This window comes from Artemia franciscana, chromosome 1 (genome assembly GCF_032884065.1).
Source record: "Artemia franciscana chromosome 1, ASM3288406v1, whole genome shotgun sequence".
Classification (NCBI taxonomy): Eukaryota; Metazoa; Arthropoda; class Branchiopoda; order Anostraca; family Artemiidae; genus Artemia; species Artemia franciscana.
Window position 1 is genome coordinate 54495791 of NC_088863.1, and position 15025 is coordinate 54510815.

The 15025-nt window shown below is 34.8% G+C and overlaps 1 protein-coding gene across 1 annotated transcript in view; it reads right to left on the reverse strand.

The window, feature by feature from the left end:
• Nucleotides 1-10359: 10359 nt before the first annotated feature.
• The window catches only part of LOC136031417 (uncharacterized), an 80990-nt gene continuing 76324 nt past the window's right edge, over nucleotides 10360-15025 (reverse strand). Inside the window, exon 9 of the mRNA XM_065710977.1 lies at nucleotides 10360-14197. Coding sequence (XP_065567049.1) covers nucleotides 11972-14197 — 2226 coding nt within the window. The 3' untranslated portion in view covers nucleotides 10360-11971. The remainder of the gene's footprint in view (nucleotides 14198-15025) is intronic.

Genomic DNA, 15025 nt, shown 5'->3' on the forward strand with positions numbered 1-15025 from the left:
AGTTCATATTGGATGCTAAATATCCACCTAGTTAAATATTTAAGCAGGTGAGGATAGAACATGAAAATGCAACTAGGTAAAAATGAAACAATTCATGATGAAAGCAGGAATATCTGACTAGATGAACATTAAGGTATCTTAGTCTGACGATTTCAAGCGGATACGAAAGGAAAGAGAACCAACCAAGAAAAATAGAAAGTAATAAGAATATTTCTAAGCCTATAGAACTCCACAACGCAGATTAGGGAAAATACACTCTTTTCCATGTTTAATTAAAGCCTATAAAATCATACGGAGAAGAGTATTCTGTAATGTCTGCAAAAAAAAGCTTGTGCCTTAAGAGTTACAGCTAAGTAAACACGGAAAATACATAAATTATTGAAAAAACTTCGAAGATTGGGAGAAGGTGTGTAGATCTAGTGGTAAACTTGATATAATGAAAACTTACACATGGTAAATTTTATTGTGGAAAATAATTTGCCTTTGTTTTTTTTTTTTTTAAAGATTAAGTGTCATCAGTCGTCTAATAGATACTAGATTCATAATTTTTTGCTTTGAATTGGGTCTAATCCACAAAGTCATAAACGACTGCTATAAGCAGTGTTTACAGAATACTTGACATATATGCAAAGGTCAAAGTAAATTTAGAAGATCTCTGCAGGTCTGTCTGCTCTCATGTCAACATGAGTGCTAAGCAAGAATGAACTCTGAAGATGTTCCAAGCATTTTGAGATTTTTAGCCTCATACACGAAGAAAAACTAGCTTGAAGTTTGAAAGCCTTAAGGCTAGATGTCATTTTTGCACTCCCAACTGATGGTCATGATTAAGTCTTAGAAACACTTCATATATATCCAGTGAAAACAATTTTTAAAGTTTGTGTCTAATACACTCGAGCTGCTGAACGACTTCGACCGTTTCTTACGGGCCATGGATGGCTTCGTTTTATTGGATAAGACAAGAAGTAAAAGAACAAGTCAGAGCCTTTGCTGGTTGCCTTATGAGTTCTTATGTTTATATAGAATCATGTTGAACGCCCTGAAATTCGAAGTAAAAAAGAAAATGAAAAATTAACACTTCGACAAGTATGTCTGGCTATGGAAGTATGTCCTTTATCGTGAATGACCCATCGGCAAAAGTATCATAATCAGAAATTGCTTATATAGATTCTCAAGACGTTACATTCCAGTAAAACCTCAAATGAAAACACTATTCAACTTCAAAGATTTTTTTTTCTTTTAATTTGCTAAAAGTGGTGATGGGAAAAACTTATCTGAGAATTTTGTATTTTGGTTTATAGAATTTTGTCGACTCATCTCGAAAAATTAGTATGCCCATATGGGATCGACCTATCAGATAATCAACCTCTTAGAATGTCTGGATCATGAAATTTTGTCGGCTAAAAAAATACTGGTGATAGATATTAAAGCTGAACGGCGGTGCCAGACAATTTTGTTTTCCCCATCTCTATTGAATCTTCGCTTTTGGGATTTTGCGGCTAAAACGCTACTCAGTGAGTTGAAAATCATCAAAACTGGCAAATGTAACCGTGTTAAGCTAACAACAGCAAAAACGAAAATTTTTTATTAGCTGATTTTTAGATCGCGCTTCAAAGATCTCTTGCAAAAAAAAAGAGTAACGTAGAGGATTTAGGGGCATTAGCATTAATTGTAGACGACAAGACGTGGTTTCCACACACCAGACAATTGGCTACTAAACAAGTAGGAAATTTGGCGCATACTTGACAACTAGCGTATTCGCCTGTTTTGCAATTTGCAAACTCCTTCGTGTACTTGATGTTTAAGGCTCGTCTTTATAGCTGCCTTGTTTGTGAATGACAGAGTAAAGATGCTCTTTATAAATGCAGAAAATTGTTTAGTATAGATATTCGATTCGGGCCAGGACCCAGGTATAGCAAAACGGAAAAAGCAGTGTCTTTCAGAAAGATTCATTTCTGACAAAACACCACAATATTTTCAGTCATAGAAAATTAAGTGAGGGTTCATAATATCAGTTTGCGATTCAATTTGAAAGCATAATTTTATCTGTACGAAAATATGTTTAAGTAACTACAGAATAACTGCAGGACTTAAAACTTGATAGGTTTTAGCCTCTCTTTTGAGACGCCGGGGAAAAATATCTGTTAAAAGATATTTGAAACTTATTTAAGAAAATAGACAAGAATTAACGGTTTATTTTGTTAATGGGCCCTGAAAACTAATACGGTTTAGCTTTCATCTTATGCTAGGCGTAGATTCTCCTCGTGAAGGTTTCTACTTGTAATGATTTCTCAGAGATCTGCTCAATTCAAAGTCCATCTCGTCAAAAAATAGATTCCGAAGCTATCAAATTTTCGTCTTTGGTGTTGTCAACAACTTTATCTGGTGTTCTCATTGAAGTAACTCTATTAGTGACAGTGACCTATGTGGATCCGTTGCGACAATTGTAGTTATTATTGATGGTAGTTTTCATGTGTTTTTACTTAATTTTAGTTTTTGATCTTTCTTTCTTTTGAGCCGAAGCCGCCTCGTTTTTATACAGGCGGAATGCTCGGGTCGTTTTTTTTTTTATTAAATAAAAAAAACGTGTTTTTTTAAACTGAACGAACTAAAAAATTAAAACTAAAAACGAACAGAAATTACTCTGTGTATGAAAGGGGCTGCTCCCTCCTCAACGCCCCGTACTTTACGCTGAAGTTTGACTCTTTCTCTCAACTCTACTTTTTAAACAGTAAAAAACTTCAGCGTAAAGAGTGGGCCGTTGAGAAGCGAACAGCCCCATTCATATACAGAGTAATTTCTGTTCGTTTTAAGTTTTAATGTAGCTACTTACTTTCAGTTAAAAAAACTTTTTTTTTATTTAATTCCTAGAAGAAACAAATTCAAGGTAAGCGCTCCAATGCTAGGAACTTCCATTTTAGAGATCCCAACAAAATTTTTAGATAGCCATTTCGTTCAATATTTTTGAAAGATCAATTTTGTTATATTTTTAGGTGTTAAATGACCCCCAACAATCCGCAGGGAGAGGCCTGTTAGTTATGTAGTTCGCCCATTGTTTACTATAAAATTTGTCTCGACTCCTTCTCTCAACTCTACTTTTTAAAATAGTAAAAAAAATTAGCGTAAAGAGCGGGGCGTTGAGGCAGGAACAGCCCCTTTTATTAAACGGAGTAGTTTCTGTTCGATTTAAGTTTTAATCTCGCTACTTACTTTCAGTTAAAAAAAACCGTTTTTTTATATTCAATTTCTGAACGTTTTTGAATTAATGCAAGTTTTGATTTTGGCTATCCGCACAAGTCGAAATTTGCATATTAATTTATTTTTTGGAAAAATGGCTTTCTCATAGTTTTGATCGAGTGAATTTGAGAAAAAAGGAGTGGAGAAGTAACCTAGTTACCCTCCAATTTTTTGTTATTTAAAAACGTAACTAGAACTTCTAATTTTCTCCGCACAAGTCGAAATTTGCATATTAATTTATTTTTTGGAAAAATGGCTTTCTCATAGTTTTGATCGAGTGAATTTGAGAAAAAAGGAGTGGAGAAGTAACCTAGTTACCCTCCAATTTTTTGTTATTTAAAAACGTAACTAGAACTTCTAATTTTTTACGAACGGTTTTATTAGTAAAAATATAAGTTACTTACAAATTAACTTACGTTTTATGTTTTTATTACGTATATGAGGGAATTCAACCCCTCGTCAATACCTCACTCTTTACACTAAAGCTTAAATGTTGTCCCAATTCCTTAAGAAATACCCCTGAATCACAAAGGGCGTAGCGTAAAGAGCGAGGTATTAGGAGGAGGTGAGCCCCTCATATGCGTAATAATTTCTGTTTGTTTCAAGTTTGATACGACTCCTTACTTTCAGTTGAAAAAAAAATTTTCATATTTATTTTTTAATTGTTTTTTTTTTAATGTCAAGAAATCCTGCACCCGTTTCACAAAAATTTTCTTTCCCCATGACGAATTATGCTGAATAAAATGGCTATCTCAGAATTTTATTCTTGTAACTTTGGGAAAAACTGAGCGTGGGAGGGGGCCTAGGTGCCCTCCAATTTTTTTGTCATTCAGAAAGAACACTAGAACTTTTATTTTTAATTAAAATGAGCCCTCTCGAGACATTATAAGATCACTGGGACCAATACAATCACCCCTGGAAAAAAAAAAAAAAAAATACACACGCATCCGTGACGTGTCTTGTGGCAAAAAAACACAATATTCCACACTTTTGTTGAGAGGAGCTTGAAACTTCAACTATAGGGTTCTCTAATACGCTGAATCTGATGGTGTGATTTTCGTTAAGATTCTATGACTTTTAAGGGGTGCTTTCCTCTATTTTCTAAAATAAGGCAAATTTTCTCAGGCTCTTAACTTTTGATGGATAAGTCCAAACTTGGTGAAACTTATATACTTAAAATCAGCATTAAAATGCAATTCTTTTCTTGAAACTATTGTGATAAAAATTTTGTTTTTTAGAGTTTGGTTACTATTGGGCCGGTTCGCTCCTTACTACATTTCGTTACCACGAACGAAATGGTTTTTGGTTTTTGTAATCACACAAGCCATCAAAGATTAAAAGCGCATAGTAATTATTTTTTGACAAACTGTATCTTATCATCCATTAAAAGACTGTTATAAAATGAAACCATCACTAGCCCAAACGCTCTTTTCATATTCACATAGTGGTTGATTATGGCCCACTGCCAAAAAAGGTAGCCGACTCCTGGTTTCCTATAGTGTTTATTTTCACATTCTTACTTTATTTTAATTAACTTTTTTCCGTGTTTCTGGGGCGGAATTATCATAGCAGAGTAAGATAAAGGTTAACACTGGACCTGTAGGGGTGAAAAAAAGGATACTAGAGCTTACTATTTCCGATCAAAGTCGCCCACTCCCACGTTTCTAAGATAGCCCCTTCCATCTGAGGTGTTTGGGACAGTTTTTTGGCATGTTTTTGGCACTTTTTTGGGCTGTATTTTGAGGGGAAGCAATATTTTTGATCTGCATTAGGGTTCCCTTAGCCAAGGTTTTTATTTTTCAGGCCAATCGAAAAAAATCGGCCATTTTATGAGACCCCTTTGTTCAAGTAGGGACCAATTTCGAAGGGAACAATCCTTAAAACAATTATTGGGTTAGTTCCCCTACCCCGAAGACTTGCGACTGTAAGTTTGAAATTAATTAGGGAAAAGTTTTGCAGCTGATATACTGGCCCCTAATCTATTCCTGAAAGTTCCTCGCCACTGGACTTCCAAGATCAAATATGCCTCCTTTTTTCAGCGTAAACTCTATCAATGATGAATTAACTGTACGCATAATTTACGGCCCTTATCCTAGGCTCTGAAACAATTTTTTTGTTTAAACAATACTAGAAAATATTCTACACCAAATATCCTATCTATAGTATAGGTTGGTTATTCCAAAATTCCTTTTTTTCTTCATTATTTCTATTTGCCGTACTTTCTCTGCGGCTGATAAATGTTACATGTAGGGAAATTTTTCACATGGTGAAGTCCAAAGAGGATGTGGATTTTCCACGAGGGGGTAATAAGCCGGGCCCCTATTAAAGCATATGGAAATAGACAAAAAAGTACAAACGGTAAGTACTGCATTTTAAGGTCAGATTTAATGCGCTTTCAGTTTCCAACAAAATTAGGAAAGCTTCGGATATTTTTATCAACAAGTCTCATTTTTAAATTAAAAAATAATACAGTAAGATTTGCTCCGACAGTTCTTACGTGTTACGTGGCATGGCGGCTGAAAAGTAAGGACACCGAACGAAACACTTCAAAATAATAGCGACTTATAGAGCAGGAACAACACACTAGTATTTTCAAAACATTCAAAAAGATAAATGATGATCAAAATGAGAAAATAGGATTTTCGACGCTTCGGAGTTCAGGCAAGGAAGGATTTTAGGAAAGGATAACAAGGGCAATAAACCCACCAATAAGAGAGTATCTAGTGTACCCAAAAAATTCACAGGTGATAGGCATAGAATTGTTTCGATTATAGTTATGGTATTGTAAAACAAGAACCTAACTGTTTGAGGTTGAATGATCTTTCGTTCCGGGATTGGGACCTTTGCTTCGCAATAAAAGGATAATTCAAGAGTTTTGACGTTAAAGAGTTGGCTGCTAAGGGGAAAGACTGATTATACTACTCTTTGAACAATGTAACGACGAATAATTTATATTTTCGACTCAAATTCTAATGGCTCACTGACAGATATAAATTAAACTCTTATCCCTAATTTGAAGAAATATGGTTAAGATAGAAATGACTAGAAACCAAAATTATAAGTTTCTTTTCTGTTCTTTCCGCAATTTTATAGCATACCAAAACAAGTTAAAGTTAAATATATGTTACTGTGAATGTCCGAAATTGGTGAAACATCAAACATTCACCGGTGAATGTCCGAAATACCTTTTTTTCTCTCTTTGGATTTAGTCAGCATTACCAGTCAACTTTTTTATGTTTGTGCAAGGTTTGATGGTGACAGTTTATGTTAGGTTGGGTTAGGTTTTTAACCCATTTCGGATATTTACAACCTAATTGAACCTAACCCAACCTAGCTTTACTTTCTACGGCCAAAACATGCATAAGATTGAAAAAGCTGATTAGCAAAGCTACTTGAATCCAAGCAGAGAAAAGGGAATTTTGGACATTCACCGGTGAAAGTCGACACTAACCATACTTCGAACATGCAAAGTAACATAGACAAATAATTTAACATACAATAAATGTGTACCCATTTTGCAGGATGATAAACAACTTTAATCTATTTGTATTTCAGGAGCGATTTTCCGACCAAAACCAAAACTACGCCTCTGAAATGAAAAAGCGATGCCTCTAAAATGAACCCTGTGGATCCATAGTAATACCTTAAAAAAGCCATGGAGCAATGTTCCCTACAGTCCTTCACAGTTACGGAAGTATTGCATCAAAAATGAAAATACCCTCACATTAATGGTGAGGTAAATCGGATGCTTCTGGTCTCTCGGTGACCCTAGAAGAAAATTTTCTGTCGTCCCCCTCCTTTAAAACAGAACATGAAATGAACTCTCTATCCGAGTACATTTTCGAACAAGAAAATAATTTATTTTGAAAAAAAGAAATGATAGATAGCAAAGTATATTCAAGCCTGTTGAGCAATATATGACAAACCATCATTCTTAAAACAGCTCCTAAAACAATATCTAGAGTTCAAACTTTTTTTTCAGTAAAATTGAATCCGTTTTAACAGGCTCATGGGTAAACACTAGAGCTACCATATGACTTTGTCGTTTCTGGCGCATTGTTTGGCTTGGACAGGTGGAGTTACTTCATCACCATCTGCCACCCTTTGCTCGTGTATTTGATGCTCTCCTGTAAGCTCCAACTACGAAGTGTGACTTCAGTCTGTCTTTCCATCCATCTCAAACGATGAAAGTAAATAAATGAATAAATCAGAACGGTTTCGGAAGTTCACGTCTAATAAATTCTACTTGGGAAGATTGTTTTTCCTTCTTTTCAAGTGACATTAGAAGATATCGATGCGCAAAACCTTTACTACATTATCCTGGATCAAGAAGAAATTCTCTCGAGTTAGTTTTAAAATCATACTTGATTCTTTTTTCTTAAAAAAAAAAGGCCGTATTGTCGTACTTACGATAAAACCGCATGGTTCTATATGGGCAATTAAGAAGAAATTTTTTTCGGGATGCGTATGACAAACTGCAGGGAAGGGGGGGGGGATGAAACGCGAAAAAATCCACAAAAATAAGCGACTTATTGGACAAATGGACATTGTATAATGGACACAAGAGGGATAGTGGTGTCACATTCGCACTTCCCACATACATTTTGAAACTTAAATACCACTTTCTTTGATATTTTTCGAAAAATGCTTCTTTTGATGTTTTAGTTGATATAGTTAAACAAAAATAGCAAATTATCAGCCTCCCCCCAAAGATTTTTTTAAAAAAAATGCATTTTTCCTCCCCTGTAATACCTTTAAAGTTTTTTTTTCGGTTTTCAGCGTAAAATTAACGTTTTGGCTTTATATTTATATTTTGGGCAATACTTTTGCAGCCATTGTAATAACAGTTACACTATAGAACTTTGAATATATGGGCAGAAGAAATATTGTTCAAATAAATCTATATAAAATCTGGATAAATTTTGGCCTCCTATAGGATTGAAGATACACTGACCCCTGTCATGTTAAAACCTTGAATATAGATGAATATTGACCAATTATTCCAATTAAAATATCTTATTCTATTATAATTTGCTTTAACTGTTTGTTTGTAAATAAACACATTTTGGGCTCGTTTAATAAAAGCATTTGGCTATTGGTCCAAAGTATAAAAAAAAAATAGTGCACAATAATTAACGGAGCCAGATTTATTTCCAGCACAGGTTCCATTGGTTCCAAAACATTAACTGAAGTGTCTTTATGATTGGAAGAATCTTAAGAGATCAATATAAAAAAGGTAATTTTGCACTAGGACCAACGTTAACACATGATTCTTCAAGCATTTATTGTCCTTGATAAGCTCCTCGAGCTCTTCTCAACTCAAACTTCAAAACTTACATGATTCTCCCCTCTTAATTCAATCCTTATTGCCTAAGATTTTCAAGTTCGTTTTTCCTGATAAACTTCAGATACGCCTTTTTGACCATCTGGATGCACACACGTCTCTTGATTTAGTTAAACATCTCCTTCAACATTCCGTGAAAGTTTAAACACTCTTTTGACATCCTTGATGCATATAATGTCTTTTATTCAGTTCAGCATTCCCTGAACGGTTCAGCTTCATATCCTTAGAAGGTTCTGAAATATGGCAGCTACGCCCTTTTAAAACGTCTATCCAAGGAGTGGTGAAGGTGTTCGGTTTGACCCCCCCCCCTAAAAAATTTTCTAACTCACAAAAATAACAAAACACACAAAAAAACTTAAGTTATGTTTTGAAAACTTTTTTGGCACCCCTTCCCCTGAAAAAATATCTCGGATAAGAAGTTGATTGTAGCAAAATCATTTTGAAAACCTGCATACAGGTAGTGTCCTTTGATTTAAGCCAAACTCTTCCTTAATTATCCATGAAAGCTTCAACTCGACACCCTCATTCGTTCCTGAAATATCGGAGATACATTGTTTTGACAACCTGGAAGTACAAAGGGTTTTCTGATAAAATTCAGCATCCTCCTCAGTATTCCCTGAAAGGTTACAGTCAACACCATTAGTTGGTTACTAATGGTGTAGTCAACTAATGGTCTAACCAACTAATGTAACCAATTCAGGGCAGTGAAGGTTACTTTTCTTCTCCCTTGGCTATACCCTTCCTCTGATCTCTATAATGATGCTAGAATAGCTCCGCTAGATCGTATTGTGGGTAAAATTAATTTTTATTTAACGTATTCTGCTTTTCTAGGTGAACTTCCACCGTCTCTGCAGCAGTTTTTCTCACGGACAGGGTCAGGTAAGTACTCTTCTTCTTTGCGCAGCTCTTCTCTCAGATTTATTTTACCTAGACGATTCTCAACAGCAGCTCGGAGGTCTCGTGTTTATCAATCAATTTACTACAGAACTCCATCCCTTTTGATGTCCCTCTGTCTCTCTCTGCAAAGGCAGTTTCTCGGCGGGTTTTCAAGTCCAGTAATTTTTTCCCTCGTTTTTTATTTATTCTATCACAATTTATAGTTGTCTCTTATCTCTTTTATTCCATATATATGTATCTCTGTCCTTGTTTTGTTCCAGTGTTTTATTATTGAATGTGTTTTAGTGTTAAAAGTCCAATGTTTTATTATTGTATTGTGTATCCCACTACAAGCCAAGCTTCTTGGGCCAAGTAACCTTCTTAAGTTTGTAATTGTCTTACTTGGTTTCTTTTTAGCATAATAAATGATTGATTGATTGATTAATTGCTCCCAAGATCTTACAAATATGCTCATTGACTAGATGAATGTATGTAGTTTATGTTGAATTAGTTTAACACCCCCCTCCACATTCTCTGAAGTTTATCTTTACTTACTTTTTTAGTTTAACTGAGTCCTTTTCACGACCTATATCTAGAAAGTCTTGTTTTAGTTCAGCATCTTGCTCAACATTCACTGAAAATTTTAATATGATACCCAAACCCGTTATGAGATATCACGAATATGTTATTGTAAAATGCTAGATGCACAAAGTGCATTTAAATTACATCTCAACATTCCCTGAAAGTTTCCACTTTCAAGTTTCAGATTTCCATACAACAGATTTTCTACAACACAATTCCCTACATTTTTATAACGTAGATATATTGATAAGAAAAAAAGAACTTATTCTGCATTTCCCCAAAGATTTGTCCAAAACAGATAAAACACAGAAATCGGATGTCTGTTTCTTTCCTTACTTTCTTAATCTAATGTTTTATGATTAATTTTATGGTCCTATACAATATGATAAATGGTAACTTTGAATTCTAACTAGCATTTATGTATTCAATCACATTTTGATCCTTCTGATCTATGTTGCCCTGTTGACCTTCCCTTTGCGAACAGCTTAGCAAAATCATTTTGGTTATTAGTTCAGAAATCTGAAAATGTCCGATACGACCTTTAGACCTGTCAATGGCAAGACGCTTTAATATTTTACACTTTAACATGGTGATAAGCATACAATTTTCAAACACCTAATCAATTTAGATGTGGATGATTTTACCCCAGGAATAACAAATAACCATTCAGAATAAATGTTTAATTTCAGGGAAATAAGTTGTTGCTGTCAGGCCTAGCATTACGATGTGAAATGTTCCTAGGAAATCAGGCTTGAAAACAATTTTAAACAATTGGACTTTGTGCAGTTTTGTTTTAAACAATACAAAAATTTTTATTCGATTTTTAAAACACCTAATAAAATTAGATGTTGATAATTGCTTAATTTCGGGAAATATATTGTGTCTATCAAGCAATCGGGCTTGAAAACAATTTTAAACAATGGGACTTGGTGTAATTATTGTTTTAAACACTAAAAGTGTTTTTGCTCGAATTTAAAACACCTAATCGAATTATCCGTTGATAGAAACCATTCAGGATAATTGTTTAATTTCAGGAAATATATTGTTGCTATCAAGCCTGACATTATGGGGTGAAATGTACCTAGGAAAGCGGGCTTGAAAACAATTTTAAACAATAGAAAACAATCGGACTTTGTGCAAATTTGGTCCAAACAACAAAATTGTTTTATTTGATTTTTAAAACACATAATCGCATTAGATGTTGACAAATACTATTCAGGATTAATAAAATTTAATGATTGCACTTAGCATTTGATAAAAAAGGCCAGTGAGGACTATCATAAGAAATCCTAGTATTCTAATACAGTTTCATAAATGATAGACTCAGTTTCAATTTTGAAAAATCGTCCTCGGCTAGCCTATTTCGCTTTTTTTTTCAGCCTGTATTTTATTACCTCGTCTGGCCTTTTTCCTCTTTAAAGATATTTGTGTAACTTATGTTACTTTCCATTCATTCTGTAGTAAACTGACACATCGGTCTCTGCTATCCGTTGGCTAGGGTTTTGATTTTTTTTATTATAGTCTCCCTAGGTTGGCCTGCTCTGTTTTTACCCACTTATACTATTGTTTTCTGATCCGATCTTTCCTTATGTCTGAAGATTATGTTGTTTCTTTGACGCTGCTTTCCGTTTATTTCTGCATTAAGGTGACACATTGAACTCTGCTCTCCGTTGATCAGGGTCATAGTTTTGTTTTATTAATAAATCGTTCATGCTAAATACGAGTTCAAGCTTCATGCAAACCAGATATTTGAAAAAGAAAAGAAACATACACAATTTCCAAAAAAATAAAGTACTAGGCAAAAACTGAGGGGCTGAATGCTCGATAGAAAGAATACCTTAAAAATTAGTGATAATAAATTATTCCATAAAACAGTTTACTGCTTCTGACCGCTAAAAGAAGCCTGGAATCACAACAATATTATAACAATTAAACTCAATCACGTTTTCCTTCAAAATTTTTCTTCGATTTATCTCCTATACTGATTATGCTAACCGTTAATTCTTTATTTGCAGCAAGTTTGGTCTCCATAAATTGTTTCGGACTTGGAGTCTCAGGGGCCGCACTGGTGACACTTTCTTGAGAAACACTTGCATGCAATAGTTGCGTTAGTCTTCTTTGCTGCAAGAGAGAGGGGTTAGGGATTTCACGAACACTAGAATTCAAACCCATTCTGGGATTTTGTATTGACGGAGCTTGTGTCTGTTGCGATTGAACAAAGTGTCGAAAATTCATGCTCAATGAGTCATTACTTGATATGTTAGAATGAGCTTTAGATTTCGTCATATTTGATATATGACCAGAAGGAGAACTAGACGACATACGAGAGGTTTCTTGTGCGACTGCAGTAGGCGATCTATGGCTCTGTAACTGAGCGAGAGCGTTCCATGTCAACATGTTTCTTACCCTTTCAAATTCAGCAGGATTTGTCAAGGGTGAGTTTGCAGGAATTGGTTGTTTAGAAACAGAAGAAGCGTACATGGCAGCTTGCAGTTGGTGCATATGTTGCCTTTGTACAAGTGCCATTGACTGAAGCATTTGATTTTCCACTGTGTTTGGATGATACGATTTGGCACTGTTATATGGTTGTATTGGACTATTACCAAAGTGGGAAAAAACGGGGTTTTCATGTTGATAAGGTTCTTTCTGTATTTTTGTCACTGGAGATGATACTTGTGTAGAACCTTTCTCTGTTATAGTAACAGCAGGCGCTTTCGAAGTACTGACCGTTACTGGAGGTGATGGGGACCTTTTTTTATGAGAGTTACTAACACTCAGATTTCTAGAATAGAGATTCCAAATTGGCACTGGTGTTTTTTCGGACAAGTCGAGTACCGGAGTAGATAATTGAGATAATGAACTACTTTCTTTCAGGGAAAGCTTCACAGATTCATCTCTTTTGAGAGCTTCGGATGGTTTGACTTCTGGTTTTTTGCAACCACTTTTAGTTTGTATACTGCGTGTAATAAGCGGTGTTGATATTTCAGATATTGCAATTAGATTTGGCATTATTTTTATAATTCCACCACTAGAGGTTTTTCTTTTCTTTGAAGGTGGTTCATCTTCAGACTTGTCATTTTTAAAATCCAAGCCATTTCTTATGTTCTCTTCGCTCTCAGATGATAATGTAAAAACACTCTGGTTAACAGATAGGGTTGACTGATTTTTAGCAATTCCATCATCAAGTTGTGCTGCTCCAGTCCCAATAACCTGGTCTTTATCACAAAACTGTTCGGAAGCCGTCTCTTTCAGAATTACTGTTTCTTTGATTTCAGTCGAGGCCATGTCAGAAATGAGTTCTACTCTTTTCGGCTCATTTCCCTTTACCTCTATAAGACTTGCTGAAACACTTTCATTAATTTTGCCAGTTCCAATTGATGTTTTTTTAGCCACAGAAATTCCTTTTTCTAAATTTCTGGATATATTTATCTTGTCTATTTTTCCGATTATATTTGACAGTTTTTTATTGGATTTCAACATGTAACCTGAATCAATCTGATCATGTTTTTCATTATTTTCCAGTTCTTTCTTCAAACTAACACTTTTATTCTTTGTTCTAACTGGAGATTTTGTTGGTGATTTGGGATCGATTCGTGAAATTGGAGGTAAGGACAAGCTATCAGGCCGCAGAGGGGTTAGGTCGTGGTTTGCCTCTTGCAATTGAGAATTTTCGTTCTTTTTTGGTTTTACGCTTGACTTTTTTACAGGGACTGAGGTCAAATTCTTTTGATTCGGGCAACTTTTTTCGTATGAAGATGTCTTGGGCTTATTTCCTACGCCATTGTTAAATGAATAAGAGATATCATTTGTTCCCAATTCAGAATGTCCATTATATTTTTCTGATTTCACTTTTGCGACCAATTTAAGCCTTTCACTTTGACTGGTTTCCTTTAGACGTTTCTTTTTTGACATGATATTCACATCTGTCTTCGGCTTTGTGTTACAATTTTCCAGCAAAAGTCGTTTGATGCCCCGCGTCTCATTTAAATTAGCATCAGAGGCAGACAATTCAATAAGGGTTTTACCACTAATTTCAGCGCTTTTTTCTCCGGTCGCTTCGACAGCTTTATTATCTTGACGTTCCACTTTCATTGGAGAGGGCTCTGGAATTTCAAAACATTTGATTTGATAAATCCGATAAAAAAGTCGCAATGGCTCCTCCTGAAAGATCAAAACAATCTTATAAACATTTGTAAACTACTATCAAACCTGTCAGAAGACATGCATAGAAAATAAAAGAAACAGTACAACAAACTCATTTTTAAGATCAGGAACCTATTGAATGCATCATGAGCAGCTTGATAGAATAACTTCAGGTACTCGTTGTATAGCACACCGGATCTGTTTTTAGAGCTGAAATTTGCGGGTATTAGTCAATTCTACACGTAAATGATACAGTGAGAAAACCCCTTTATTGTTTTAGTCCCTTAGTAACAGCTTCATGGTGTTAAGCCAAATGAGTATTTTGTCCTAGTCTTTGGACAGGCCTACAGTGCAAAGTCATTTCATCAAATTTCGGCAATTACTCATCGTGAGTAACTAATTGTCCCGCATAATGCACCGAGGTTGTTAAATTTCTTCGTTTTCATATTCAAATTTAAAAATAAAAAACTGCGAAAAAAATAAAAAAATCAAACATTGCCTGATTCAACAAGAAGTATTTTTTTTTTCTGACGAGACAGAACTGGCATGTTAGCTATGAACTTTTCCGAAAAAGTCCATAAAAGGCATTTCCTTTCCTGGAAATGCCTTCACCAGAAAAGGTATTTTCTGTGAAAATTAGCCCATAGCTGTTGCTTAAAGCTATAGATAATCCAACAATTTTATGAAATAGAAGTTTGACTGATATTAACTAATAGAGCAGAAGAATAAGATTTAAAAAATTCCATTTTCTGTGTTTTTTATTTATTTAATATTTCTATGCTACAAGCCTGAAAAACTTTGCCAAGTTTTCAAAAAGCTGGAAAATATCCTAAAAAGGCACGTGAT